The following is a 15,372-nucleotide window of genomic DNA, read 5'->3' on the forward strand; positions in this document are numbered from 1 at the left end:
AACTTCAGCACTTAGCAGAGTGCCTAGAAAAGAGAAGTGCCAACTGTCCCAATTTTGTCTTGGTTTATCGATCTGAACAATCAATACACAAGTCACTTAATTTTCACCTCACAAACAAGTGATGAAAGTGAAGGAACTGTGTATGAATCCAGCAGGACATGTGGTTAAGTGGAGAAAGCACACTTGGAGCTCAAGGAGATAGATCTTCGGTTTGTGAAAACCAGCCCTTTTTCTTAATATCTGGCAATCCTTGGGCAGGTTATTTAAGCATACTGCACTTTAGTTTCCATATCTGCAGAATAGGAATAAAGCTTTCTCCACAGGTATTTTCACATAGGTGTTATGAAGGAGGCACTCTGTGTCCCACCTACCAGAGTATCAGGGGCACTGTGGTGGAAGAGATGAAAAACTGGGAGTAACCACAAACACTACTGAATGCCAACAAGGAAAATGCTCTTTCATCCACATGCACGCACTTGCTCCCAAACACACATGCACAAAATCAAATCATTTCCCAAAATTAAATTAAAAACCCAATCAAGAGAGACTTAAGACGAGAGTGGCTGAGCACCAAGAGGGTTACATTATGATGTACAGGAAGACAAACCTCGCATTATGTTATGTGCGCGCGTGTTATATATAACAACCCAAAGTGCATTGTTTGAAATGCTCTCTGATTAGTATAACCTTTTGAAAGGTTAATGCCTAACAATTTGAGAGTGTAAAAATGTATCATTGTGCTAATGCAAATAAAGGTCACTTTTCAGACATTTTGCTTCACTTCTGCAGTTTAGAATTAAATCCCTACTTTTTATTTTAGATAGACATTTTTTAAGTAATTACCTCTTTATTCTCTACATTACTAAGCTTTACCACATTTAAAACACGTTTTCTGAAAGTCTTTCTTTTATGATTTGGCATCTCTGAAAATTCTCTTTAACTGCTGGTTCACAATTGAGTGTAGTTGATATTGTCTCTTAATCATCAAAAATGAGATTATTAGAAATATACATAACAAACCAACAAATTGTCTATGGGCCCAAGTTGGTTTCTGTATCACTTTGACTTTTGTAAGAAAAATTTTAAAAATTCACCACTAAATATATCCTCATTTATATAGATCATATGCAGTTGTGTTTTAAAATTATTAACCAAAATAACATTTAAAAAATTAAATAAGAATTAAATAACGTACCTTCAGAAATTAATATTTCAAAACATTCTAGTTAATGATTATCAAGATTTTCTAACATCCATATAAGAGGTACAACAGCATGCTAGTTAAGAGTCAGAAATGGATTTTACTTGCAGATCTGCAATTTAGGACCTGTGCGCCTTATTATAGAACCTCTGAGTTATCTCAAATTACTTCTGAGATTTAGTTTCCATATATGTAAAAAGTTGGTTTTTATAGTACATATATATGTTTGTAAAGTCACTTGTTGTGAGGGTTAAAAGAGATATACATATAAAATCCTTTTCCACCACCTGAGTAGAAAGTACAAAATAAATGGCATTTAACTAGCTATAAACATAGACAAGTCATCTTCTAAAAAATAACAAACATGTCACCACATCTCATTAGCCACTAACTAGCAAACTCCAAAATCCTGCTGAACAAGACACGTCCCTTCGGCCACAATAGACATGCATATGTCAACTAGAGAGGTCCATGAGGCCAACTGCATCTCTGTCCCCGGGACAAATGGTTGGAAAGCACTAAGACAAGGCCATGCACAGAAAATAAAAACATCAGAAACATTACGTATCTTTAGGGACTTTGTTTATTTTAACAAGCTGTTTTCAGATTGCCCTTCTGATCCCGGTTCTAGAAACATCCTACCCCCAGCCCACACCCTCTTATGAAACACTACTATGTCACAGTTTCTTATGGTGGCCAATGTCAAATGCCCCTCAACTCAGACGTAGAGGAGGGTTCTGGAGGTCACACTGGGGGACATCTAGACATCTGACCCAGGGAGGATCCCAATCGGGCCCCAAGCTCACAACTCTGAAAATTATTATCTAATTGGCTAATGGTTGCATAACACTGCAGGAAACTTTATCATTCTCTTATGGTTAAACTGATATCTCTTAAAACCTTGACTTACCCGAAAATAGTCGCTGCAAGCTGCTAGGACTGCCTTGTGAGCATGGAACTTCTGCTCCTCAGCAATCAGGGTGACATCGCAGAGGATGCCGTCACTCCTCTGCTGGTTCAGCGCTGCCAGGACACTATCATTGTGAGATTCCGAGTGGCAGAGCCTCTGGCCTGTCAGCATATCTTGAATACTACAAAAAAGAGCAACTGAGTCAGCCTGGTCCTCTCCCAGCCCAGCTGCCGCACCCCGCGCTCCCTCGGTCCCTCAACCCTGACTTAGGGACTGCAACACCAGCATGCCGGAGTGGGACCTCCATGTTCCCCCACTTCTCTCTCACCACCGAGCTCTTGCTCCCCTTTACTAGAATTCTTTTTCCTTCATTCCTTCAGGGTTCGATTTCTTTCCTACTAGTGCTTCTCTTTCTGAATTTGTGTTTGTCTGTCCCTCTGTGCCTGTGGGTCTGTGAGCGTCTGCTTCTAAGCCTCTGTCCCCTCAGCGTGTGGACTTCTCCGAGTGGAGGTATGTCTAAATTGCGTACATCTGTGTGTAACTCTGTGAGCCCTTCCTCTCCTGGCTCTGTGGCTCAGGACGCAATCTCAGCCACCGCTGACCCAGCACACCGTCCACTGGCCCTGCGGCCCCCAGGGACCCAGGAGGCCACCGAGTCCCCCACAGTACTCAATACCCCATTAATAAGCAAAACAAAATGGAGCAAGTGTCGGTTAGATAAAAAAGGGCTGCCAGAACTGCCTTTTGACCCAGCTATCCCACTTTTAGGAATATACCCCAAGGACACCATAGAACGGCTCAAAAAGGAGAAATGCACCCCCATGTTTGTGGCAGCATTGTTCACAATAGCGAAGATCTGGAAACAACCCAAGTGTCCGTCAGAGGATGAGTGGATTAAAAAGCTTTGGTACATATATACTATGGAGTACTACTCAGCCATAAGAAATGATGACATCGGATCCTTTACAATAACATGGATGGACCTTGATAACATTATACGAGTGAAATAAGTAAATCAGAAAAAAAAAACTAAGAACTACATGAATCCATACATAGAAGGGACATGAAAATGAGACTCAGAGACATGAACAAGAATGTGATGGCAACAGGGGTGAGGGGTGGGGGGTGGGGGGAGGGAGGATGGGGTGAAGAAGGAGAGAGGGGTTGGGGGAGGGGAGGGGCACAAAGAAAACCAGATAGAAGGTGACAGAAGACAATTTAACTTTGGGGGAGGGGTATACAGCACAATCAAATGTCAAAATAATCTAGAGATGTTTTCTCTCCACATATGTACCCTGATTTATCAATGTCACTACATTAAATTTAATAAATAAATTTAAAAAAGGGCCAGTGACCATTTCATATAAAAAACAATTAATTAAACCATAGTTGCTTATAATTAAACTTGGGAAATTATAAACATCCAAAGAAATGCCATTGTAAGTGAAAAGATTTAAGGCTTCAAGTAAGATCTATCTATAATTTCAGCCATCAATGTCTATATATGTGATCACTGTACTAGATTTATAAGTGATTGTATGATTTTATTTTCTGTCTGTGTATTTTGAGCTGTTAAATTTATCCATTGTGAAACTTGACCACTTCAATCCCTACTCATTTCTAAAACATTCTTCCCATGTCCTTTCAAACACCTATATGAAACCCCAGATCTTCCTAAAGTAATGTAAAAATAATGCCATAAACACAAAATGCAAACTGCATTTGTAGACAGCCATGAACAGTTCCAGTTCTGATATATGAAAATCTCCGCTGCGCTCCAAACTCTCAGAACCAGCACTGGACTAAGATGGGTGAGCTGCACCAGCTATAAATTAAACCCAGAACAAGAATAAGGGCGGAAACCCCCCCCTCCCCATTTCAGGTCTGTGGATTCTTCACCAAGCCGAGTAAAAATACCCACGGGATGACTGAGCATCATTTCTCCTCTCCTGAAAACTCCTGCATTCAACCCCTCCCTCTGAGTGTGAAAGAGCCACTCAAGGGATTTGGGGAGACTGCTGGCCTAGACTGCATGAGTAATTTATTTGACAGGGCTCTGCCCAGACTGTGGTGTCAGTGGGCTGGTAAATTACAATCCAGTACAAATCATACCACCTTAAAGTGAAGCCAGTGCTTCCTGTGAAATGCTGGAATGTAGCCAGTAAGCTGTATTGGATATTTCTGATTGGGGTGTCTCAGAAATGTCAGAACTATTGAAAGAAAAAAAAAAACTTGACAGAAGGTGATGATATAGGAAGTTCTTGTGGGAGGTGAGAAGATTATTTTCCGTTGAAATGCAGCAGTGAGTTCTGAAATGGTTACTGTCACTGAATATTCATCTAGTGGCTCTAGCTAACCATAGACTTTTAAAATCAGCAATAGAAAACTTCATTCAGAAGCATAAATAACGTTTTAGTACAAATTTCTATGCAAAGTACAAAATGGAGATTAATAAGCAAGGCTCAATTTAAAAAAAATGAAGGAATAGAATAGTAACAAATATTGTATCAGAAAATTATATATGAATGACGTCAGATTAATGGTGGCATGAGAGATACTCCTGATCTCTCCCCTTGAAATTTCAAATAATTGAAAAACTAAAATGCAGTCAAGGAACCTCAGCTGGGTTGGCAGGTGTGCCTGAAAGATCCACCCACCAAATGGACTAAAGGCGGGATGGGGTGAAAAGGGGAGAGAAAATAAAATGCATTTGTTGTGGGCTTTGGAGAGGAGAGGAAACAAACCTGGAGTGGCTGGGTTTTTTGGTTCTTTTCTCTGCTAGACTTCGGGGAAGAGGGAAGCTCAGACTGTCTGGATTTTGTCTGAGGGGTACCGAGAGGGAAATTCAGAGTGACTGGGTCTCCTCAGCTGGGAGGAGTGGTGAGACAGAGGAGCAGAGGGGGAGGTAAACCAAACCAGCCAGAGTGTAGGGTGGGGCCAGTGTTCCCGTGGTCGGCCTGCAGCCTGCACTCAGCAGAGACAGAGAGAGCGAAAGTGGGGCCCCAGCCTCCCAGATCCTGCCTCCCCACCTTGTGGTATGGAGAGTGGCAGAGACAAACCCCATAGCTAGTTCTCCAGAGCCTCTCTCTCCCCTGAAGAACAGGTGCTCCATGGCTGGTCCCAGGTCTGTTCGGACCCGGGAAGGAGTGCCGGGAAGGCTGAGATCACCACTCTAGAGCCTAAAGCCGGAGCTGAAAAGCTCTCAAAACAGGCCCCACCCCACAACGCGACCGTGGCCCCGCCTGCATCCCTGCTGTTGCAGCAGAGGACATCCCAGGAACTTCACAGAGCTCAACTTTGTAATACAGCAACTGCTATTGAAAGAAACTTCTCAGAACTGAAATTTATTTTTCCTTTTTCCCCCCTTTTTCCTTATTCTTTATTCTCTTTTGAATTTCATCTTTTTTAAATTCTATATTTTATTCTTAGTATTTGTAGGTGTTTTGATTTTTATTGTTTTTATCTTTATTTCTGTGGTTTCTCTTCTTGTTATAATTATTTAAATTTTTATATTTTATTGTATTTTTATTTATTTTTTAGTTGTTTTTTGTTACAGTTCTTAACAATACCACTCTCAAATGCCATCAAGGAAGAAGAAATCAAAAACCATGGCTACACAAGAGACATAGTCCAGAAAAAAATGATAAACATCCAGAAAAGAAATCTCAATCACATGGAAATCTTGGAGTGAAATGATAAGAGAATTCAAAATTGAAGTTCTGAAAATACTCAACGAGATTCAAGAAGACACCAAGAGGCAATTTAATGAGCTCAGAAAACAGATTAATGAATAAAACAAATACCTCACCAAGGAGATTGAAACTTTAAAAACAGAAGTAAAGAATTCAATACATGATTTGAAGACTGTGGTAGCAAGTTTAGCTAATAGAACAAGCCTGACAGAGGAAAGAATCAGTGACATCGAAGACAGGCAACAAGAGATGCTACAGAGAGAAAAGAGACTCGTGAATTAAAAAAACTGAGAGAGCTCTACAAAAATTGTCTGAGTCCATCAGAAAGAGCAATATAAGAACAGTGGGTATATCAGAAGAAGAAGAGAGGGAGAAGGGAATGGAGAGTCTATTCAAACAAATAATTGATGAGAATTTCCCAAGCCTATGGAAAGAGTTAGAGCCTCCAAGAAACAAACAGAATGCTGAGTTACCACAACCCAAACAGATGTACTCCAAGGCACATCACAATACAATTATCAAAAATCAATGACAAAGAAGAATTCTCAAGGCAGATAGGGAAAAGAAGATCATAACATATAAAAGAAAGCCCATTAGGTTATCATCAGACTTCTCAGCAATGACTCTACAAGCTAGAAGACAGTGGACCTGAACATTCAAAATACTGAAAAATAGGAAATACCAGCCAAGAATACTATAACCGTCAAAGTTATCCTACAAAAACTTTTACAGACATACAGAAGCTGAAGAAATTTATTATCAGAAAACACCTACTGCTAGAAATACTCAAGGTGGAGATACAAAGAACAAAACAACTAAAAACTACAAGTAAATGCTCCAGCAAGGTCACAATAAAAATGAGGATAACCTGTGAAAACAGTAACATAAATGGGAACAGGATAAAGATCTGCAGTAGCAAAGGAGGATGGAGTGCAGAAGCACTCACAAGACAAAGGATTCTTGTACATATGAACATTTTTCTCTTAAAAACATAATGGTAACCACCCATGAAAAAACCACCACTGAAACACACAGCTTAAAAAAAGAAGAAACAGAAAAGAAGGATAGAATACCGTCAAATAAAAACTGATAGAAACAGAAAAGAGAAGAACCAAACAAGATAAAGAGCAATCAGAAAACAAAACATAAAATGGCTATAGGAAATCCTCAAGTGTCAATAATTACCCTAAATGTAAATAAACCGAATTCACTAATAAAGAGGCACAGAGTAGCAGATTGGACCGAAAAGTAAAACCCAACCATATGTTGCCTTCAAGAGACACAACTAAGCTGCAAGGACAAAAGTAGATTCAAAGTGAAAGGTTTGAAAAAGATTCTCCACGCAAATAATATCCAAAGCAAAGCAGGAATAGCCATACTCATATCTGACAATGCTGATGTCAAGACAACAAAGGTAACCAGAGACAAAAACAGACATTTCATAATGATAACGGGGACATCATATCAAGAAGACATAACACTTGTTAATATATATGCACCGAACCAGGGAGCACCAAAATAAATGAGACATCTACAAACTGATCTAAAAATAGAAGCAGACAAAACACGATCATACTTGGGTATTTCAACACACCACTGACAGCTTTAGATAGATCCTCCAAACAGAAAATCAATAAAGAAATATCAGCCTTACGCAACACTCTGGACCAAATGGACATAATAGACATTTATAGGACATTTCATCACAAAATGTCAGATTATACATTCTTCTCCAGAGTGCATGAATCATTTTCAAAGACAGACCATATGTTGGGCCACAAAACTAACATCAACAAATTCAGGAATACTGAAATTATACTAAGCATATTTTCTGATCATAAGGCAAACAAGGCTGCCCACTCTCTCCACTCTGTTTCAACAGAGTTCTGGAAGCTTTAGCCAGAGCAATCAGACAAGAGAAAAAAATAAAAGGCATCCATATTTAGAAAGAAAAAGTAAAGTTATCACTTTTTTCAGATGATATGATCCTGTATACAGAAAACCCCAAAGACTCCACAAAAAACTATTAGAAACAATAAGCAAATACAGAAACGTCACAGGATACAAAATCAATATACAAAATTCCATTGCTTTCCTATATGAAACACAGGAAAATGAACTAAAAAAAAAAAGTCTTTTACACTTGCAACAACAACAACAAAATACCTAGGGATAAACTTAACAAAGGATGTGAAGGACCTATCTACTGAAAACTGCAAAATATTATTGAACGAAATTGAAAAAGACATAATGAAATAAAAAATTATTCCATGTTCATGGTTGGAAGAATCAACATAGTTAAAATGGCCATATTACCCAAAGAAATATACAAATTTAATGCAATCCTCATCAAAATTCCATCATTTTTAAAAGAAATAAAACAAAAATTTACCAGTTTTGTATGGAACCATAAAATATCCCAAATAGCCAAAGCAATCCTGAGGGAAAAAAATGAAGCCAGAGGTATCATACTGCCTGACTTCAAATTAAACTGCAAGGCCAAAATAATCAAAACAGCATGGTATTGGCAGAAAAGCAGACATACAGACCAATGGAACAGAATCAAAATCCCCAAAATAAAACCATATCTATATGCACAACTCATCTTCAACAAAGGAGCCAAAAACACACAATGAAGAAAAGGAAACTTCTTCAATAAATGGTGCCTGGGAAAATTGGAAAACCACATGCAAAAGAATGAAACTCAACTACAATTTGTCCCCCTGCACAAAAGCAATTCAAAATGGATCAAAGACCTAAATATAAGAACTGAAACAATAAATTACACAGAAGAAATCATAAGTACTAAACTCATGGACCCTGGCCATAAAGAACAATTTATAAATTTGAACCCAAAGGCAAGGGAAGTAAAGGCAAAAATAAGTGAATGGGACTACATCAAACTAAAATGCTCCTGCACAGCAAAAAAACTGACAACCAAACAAATAGGCAGCCAACTAAATGGGAGATGATCGATGAGATTTGCAAACAACATCTCGGATAAGGGGTTAATATCCAAAATATAAAAAGCGTTCACAAAGTTCAGCAACAAATAAGCAAACAATCCAATTAAAAAATGGGGAGAGGATCTGATCACACACTTCTCCCAAGAGGATATAAAAATGGCCAAAAGATATATGAAAAGATGTTCATCTTCACTAGATATTTGAGAAATGCAAATCAAAACTACAATAACATACCAACTCACACCTGTTAGATTGGCTATTATCAACATGACAGGTAATAACGAGTGTTGGAGAGACTGTGGAGAAAAAGGAACCCTCTTTCACTGTTGGTGGGAATGCAAATTAGTACAACCATTATGGAAGAAAGTATGGTGGCTCCTCAAAAAATTAAGAATAGAACTACCATATGACCCAGCAATTCCTCTACTAGGTATTTACCCCCAAAACTTGAAAACATTGGTATGTAAAGTCATATGCACCCCATGTTCATCGCAGCATTATCCACAGGGGTCAAGACATGGAAACAACCAAAGTGTCCCTCCATAGAGGATTGGATAATGAAGGTGTGGTACCTATACACAATAGAATACTACTCAGCCATAAAGAATGATGACATAGTGACATTACGACAACGTGGATGAACCTTGAGAACACTGTACAGAGTGAAACAAGTAAATCAGAAAAAGCTAAAAACTATGATTTCACACATAGGTGGGATATAAAACTGAGACTCATGGACATAGATAAAAGCGAAGTGGTTACCAGGGCAAAGGGAGTGTGGGGGAAGGGTGTGAAGAGGGACAAATACAAGGTGACAGAAAATGATTTGACTTTGGGTGATGAGTATACAACATAATCAACAATTCAAATGCTATAGAAATGTTTATGTGAAACCTATGTACTTTTATTGATCAATGTCACCATGTTAAAGTTAATTTTCTAAGTAAAATTTAAAAATAAAAATAGAAATATTTTATCAGTTAAGTAAAGCTTTATAATCTTAGAAAAAAATCTCTCCTAAAGAAAAGAGAACACTTTTATATATTTTATAAACCCAAAGCTCTTACTATGTTCCACGAATTACTCTTAGTGATTTGTAATTATTACTTAATATTCCTAACAACCCTATGAGGCAGGTACTATCAGTATCTGTATTTTACAGATAAGAAAACTGAAGGTCTGATATCAGGCATCTTGAAAACCTTTCACCAAGAACACAGTAATGTAAATTCATCTTCCTGTTTGAAAAACAAGCAAAAAACCCCCAGACTGACAGCTGTCAGAAGGACTGGGGGTTAAAGGCTGGGTGAAAAAGGTGAAAGGGATTAAAAAAAGAATAAAAACTTATAGACACAGACAACAGTGTGGGGAATGCAGGAGGGGAAGGGAGCTGAGGAGGTGGAGGAGGGTAGAGGGGGAGAGCTGGTGATGGAGGGAGACTGGACTTGGAGTGATGAACATACAATGTATTATACAGATGACGTATTGTTGAACTGTGCACCTAAAACTTGTACAACTTTATTAACCAATGTCACCCCAAGAAATTCAATCAAAAAGAAAAGACAAAATAATGTGATAATCTGTAAAAAAAAAAAAAAAAAAAAAAAAAAAAGATATAAAAAATCTGATTGCAAGAAAAGAAAGTCACAAGGTCCATATTAATTTTACATTTATATTATGCATAATTAACCTGAAAATCAAAGTTGCTTTTTAAAAATAATATACAGGGACATATTTACATAAGCTAGTGATAAATGTTTGAAATCATAATTCAAAACAATTATCTTTGCCCTGTAACTGAGATAAACTTTGGAATAGAGAATACGTTTTTTTTATAACCTTAGACAATTTATCTGAAACTCTCATAACGTTTTTTCCTTTTAATATCACCTTAAATGCTTAATAAATGGGTATGGCCAGTAGTCACGGCTGCTGCCACCATTCACTTGCAGGTTCCCACTGGATTAGGACAGATGTAAACGAAACAGTGGAGCCAAAGAATGGTGGGCCATTCCTTTATTAAAGTCTCGTACCAGCCGATGAGCAACACACACAGGGAAAAACACTTCCCTCTCCATTAGTTCAGAGCTCACAAGGCCCTGACACATGATCCGGTTCGGGTCCACCACCAGGAGAATCTTCTCCGGATTCTCCTAGAATCAAAGGCCCCACCCATCTTAGTAGGGCTCCCAAAGCCCCTCAGCTCTGGTTCCCCATCTGCACACCTTCTCTTTCCCTGCCATCATAGCTTCTTCAGCACTCGGCATTTTCTCTCACTCTGCAAACATGGCTTCCTGTTCCTTCTCCTTCTCCTTCTCCTTCTCCTTCTCCTCTCCTCTTTTTTCAAAACTTTCTGGTGGAAAAACCTCTCCTCCAGCAAACGTGAGCAAGACAGTGACCCTTCCCAAGCAGGAAGGTAATCTGCAATTTCACAGACGTATCCCTGGCGCTGCCCAGTGCCGTTTTCTAACAATTAAAGTGAGCAAACTCAAAAAATAAAGATTTTACAAACTCATTTGCCCAACAAAATCTATTTGAGATTTCATTTGTAGTGGAACAGAATATATTAAAATAATTGCATTAAAATCTTTCCTTACTCATTTTCCAAATATAGTGCCACAATTCCTGCCCTTTTATAAGACTGAATCAGTATTTGAATTTCAGATATCAAATGACAGTGAATAAATCTTGCCAGGAAAAGATGAGCTGTAAACTGAAATTTGGCAAAGAATAAAGCGCTCAGTTCTGAAACAATAGTATTGTGGCAGAATTTTATAGGCTCATTCAGCTGGGTTTGAAATCATCAAGTTTAAAGAAAACAACATGCTAAATATTTAAGGCAAAATACTTGGAATCAGTATGTCAGGAACTCTTTAAAAACAGACACAAATACTCCCAACATTTGGCAAGAAATAAAGGCTTATTAATCAACAAGTCATTACTGTAGTCTAAAAGTAACTTCCCATTCACTCTCAAATGTTAAATCTGCCAAAGACCTTAACACTCTAAATGAACACAGCTGGAAGATGGCAGGCCCATTTGAAGTCAATAATTATAAACCAGGAGGAGGTGAATGGAAGAGTACAACACACCATGTCTACATTAAGAGGGGAGCACACCCGACTCCCTGGCATCTACACCTTATACCAAGTTAGCATACTGAACCTCCAAAGTTGGAGCAATGTCCTCCATTACAGCGTTTGGGAAACAAAAAAGAAGGAAAGAAAATCACATTATTAAAACTTCCTGCCCTGGCCAGTTGGCTCAGTAGATTAGAGCATCGTCCTGAAAAACCAAGATTGTGGTTTGATACCCAGTTAGGGCACAAACAGGGAGCAACCAAGGAATACACAACTAAGTGGAACAAATGAATGCTTCTCTCTATCGTTCTCATGCTCTCTCTCTCCCTTCCTCTCTCGGCCTTTCTAAAATCAATAATAATAATAATAAAAACATGTCTTTCTAATACTTCCTAAATGACTGGAAAAAGAACAAAACAGGAGGCATATTTCTCAAGGGTATACAGATTTGAGTGTCATCCTAAAGCTGTGAAAGGTCTTTCATGAAAGTAATACTGCCGCTTCAAAACTCACAGGTGAGCGCCCAGGGTGAGTGGCCTCCCCAAAGGAATCCCAACAGCCTTTCCTCTGAGGGACCCTAGCACTGTCCAAAGAAACAGCCGCTGCACGGTGGCTGCAGACCACTGAAATGGGGGCACACCACACTGAGGTGGGCTCTGAGGTGGGCTCTGAGTGTAAAATGCACACTGGATGCCAGGCATATTATAGTATAAAAAAGAAAAAGACTGCCAAATATCTTATCAATATTTTTATATTGATTACATGTTGAAACATTTTGGATACACTGGGTTAAATAAACTCTATAGCTAAAATTCATTTTGCCTGTTTCTTTTTACCTTTTCAAAAAATTGTATTTAGAAAATTAACTTCAACAGGGTGGCACTGATCAGTAAGAGGACATAGATTTCAGATGAACATCTCTACAGCATTTGAACTGTCGATTATGTTGTATACCCGTCACCCAAAGTCAAATCGTTTTCCGTCACCGTGTATTTGTCAGTCTTGACTCCCCTCTGCCCATTCTTTTTGCCTTTTTTAAAAAATGTGGCTCCTTGAAATTTTTTAATCATAAACTTCGCACTACAGTTCTACTGGACAGTGTACAAGTTCCCAGGGAGATTTCCTTCCACCGGAACTCTATAAAAGCATCAGGCACCTCGTCAGGTTGCTGCTAAGCACAGCCATTTCTGTACCTTCAGGGCCCAGAGTGCAGTGCAACATGGGAAGCCCCAGGCTCCCTGAGTAGCAAATTGGTTTTTAGTGATGCAGGGAGCAACCATCTGATTGGCCATATGTCACGACCCAGTAACAGGGAGATAAATAAGTGATGTTTTAGGGAACAGGGTTATTCATGACTTTAAGTCTTTAACTTTCATTCTGAAATAGATGGCAAGAAACTAAACAATCAAGTGCAGAGCACGCTGTCCATGACCCGGTACCCCCCCCCCACACAGGGAAGCACTGCTTTCGTGCAAATCTCTAGTTCAAGCTCGTAGAGGTAACATTTTTGATCACAGAAATCTCAATGAGTTCCTTTTTCATAGAATAAATTTTGACCAAGTTCGGTCAGTTTTTAAGATTTAAATTCCAAAACAGCTGTTTGGTTTTTAAACAACCTCGTTTCAAACTTAAAAATTCAAGTCAATTTCTATATCAGTGTTTACCTAGTATTTAGATACATAAAAATATACAAGTAGTTTGGAAGTAAGGCCACCAGTAAGATATTACACACTCATATAAAAGCAGTCAAGCAGCATAAAAAGCTTCGTTGTTTAAATAGCCTATGCAAGAAAGAAAACGCTGGACAAACACCCGATAGCACTAGACTGACTCATGATTGTCTCCATTCAGTCTACCGATGAACTATGAAGTGAATACCCTGTGACTTCAATTCCACAGTCAAAACATTGGTATACAAATTAAATACATTAGTATTAAAACAACCCTCGCTACTTATGTGGGCAGGCTGTTAAAAGGCCCCATGATGAAATTTCATTTTATTTTATATAGAACACTTTATAACTTGTGAATACTTTAAAATAGGTGCCAGCAATTAATAGTAGTGGTTGAAATAATAAAGACAGAATATACTTACAAAGTGGTTAAGTAATAATAAGACTTGGAAGAAAGGAACTTAATTATAAATTAATAGTTTTTCTTCTTCCTTTCCTTCTTCCCTCCCTCCCTTCCTTCCTGTAATATTTATTCACACTGTGCCAGGTATTGTGCTAGGTCCCGGAGATAAAATGGTGAACAAACCAAACTCGGCAGTATGTGGTTTACCAAGGCAGTTACACAGTTATACATTAATCAATGAGGTGCCCTCCACCCCAGATGTATGGCTGCAGCTGTGGGCTGGAGCTGTGGGCAGGAGAGTGAAGAGTTTTCCAGGCAGAGAAACAGCAAGTCCTAGAGTCCTATGGCAGGAGGGAGCAGGGCCCTTACACAGAATGTTAATGGCTGGAATCCTGAGGACAAGGGAGGACATGGTATAGGATCTGCAGCTCAGAAAGAGGTCTTGGCCAGAGGTGGAAATCTATTTCTCGTCTCCACAGAGGGTAGAGGTCTTGGCCAGAGGTGGAAATCTGTTTCTCGTCTCCACAGAGAGGGTAACAGAAGTACATCTGTGTCTCCAAACACAGTGGAGGGACAATCCACAGTCAGAGGTTGCTGAGAAGAAAGAATTCAACACACAGAAGCAGGGTGGGCTCAGCTATGGGAGCAGGAGAGAGGGAATAAGTGGACCAGAATCATTAAACTGAGCATTTTGGGCTTGTTTAATCTAAGGATGTATTGGAACCAACCTCCACTGGATCATGTAGGCATGGAAATGTGGATAGTTGGGTTCATCTGAGTTGGTATTTTGTCAGGGAAATGCAGCAGAAATGCAGGGAGCAAAAAAAAATTAAAGATTTAAAGAATGACAGAATCTCACCTGAATAAGAAGGGAAATGGGTCTGGGGGAAGGGTTGATGGATTGGTAGAAATGATCAGGGCCAGCAGATGAGACACTGCAATGAGGTCAATGTACAACCACAGGGCAGGAAGCTATGGTCAAGCCAGAAGGAGACATGGTCCTGGTAAGAGTAAAGTGGTTGATGTAGTGGTTTCAGAATAGAGCAAGGTCCACAGTGTGACCTTGGGAGTGAGTGGTGGCTCAGTGGAGGGAGAAGGTTTTTGGAGATAACCGGTTGAAGATCCATCTGACCAGGCAGCGGTTCAGTGGATAAAGCGTCAGATTGGGACACAGAGGACCCAGGTTTGAAACCCCAAGGTTGCACCAGCTTGAGCATGGGGTCACTAGCTTGAGCATGGAATCACAGACATGACCCCATGGTCGATGGCTTGAACCCAAGATTGCTGGCTTAAAGTCCAAGGTTGCTGGCTTGAGCAAGGGGTCACTCGCTCTGCTGTGGCCCCTCAGTCAAGGCACATATGAGAAAGCAATCAAATGAACAACTAAGGTGCCGCAACAAAGAATTGATGCTTCTAATCTCTCTCCCTTCCTGTCTGTCTGTCCCTA

General features: G+C 39.3%; 1 protein-coding gene across 3 annotated transcripts in view; it reads right to left on the reverse strand.

Annotated features, from left to right (window-relative positions):
* Positions 1-15,372, reverse strand: part of KLHL32 (kelch like family member 32) — a 241,751-nt gene that overhangs the window by 172,764 nt on the left and 53,615 nt on the right. For all 3 annotated transcript variants that reach the window (XM_066358849.1, XM_066358848.1, XM_066358847.1), the window contains exon 3: positions 2,112-2,292. In XM_066358849.1, coding sequence (XP_066214946.1) covers positions 2,112-2,292 — 181 coding nt within the window. The remainder of the gene's footprint in view (positions 1-2,111; positions 2,293-15,372) is intronic.

Source organism: Saccopteryx leptura, chromosome 1 (genome assembly GCF_036850995.1).
Source record: "Saccopteryx leptura isolate mSacLep1 chromosome 1, mSacLep1_pri_phased_curated, whole genome shotgun sequence".
Lineage (NCBI taxonomy): Eukaryota > Metazoa > Chordata > Mammalia > Chiroptera > Emballonuridae > Saccopteryx > Saccopteryx leptura.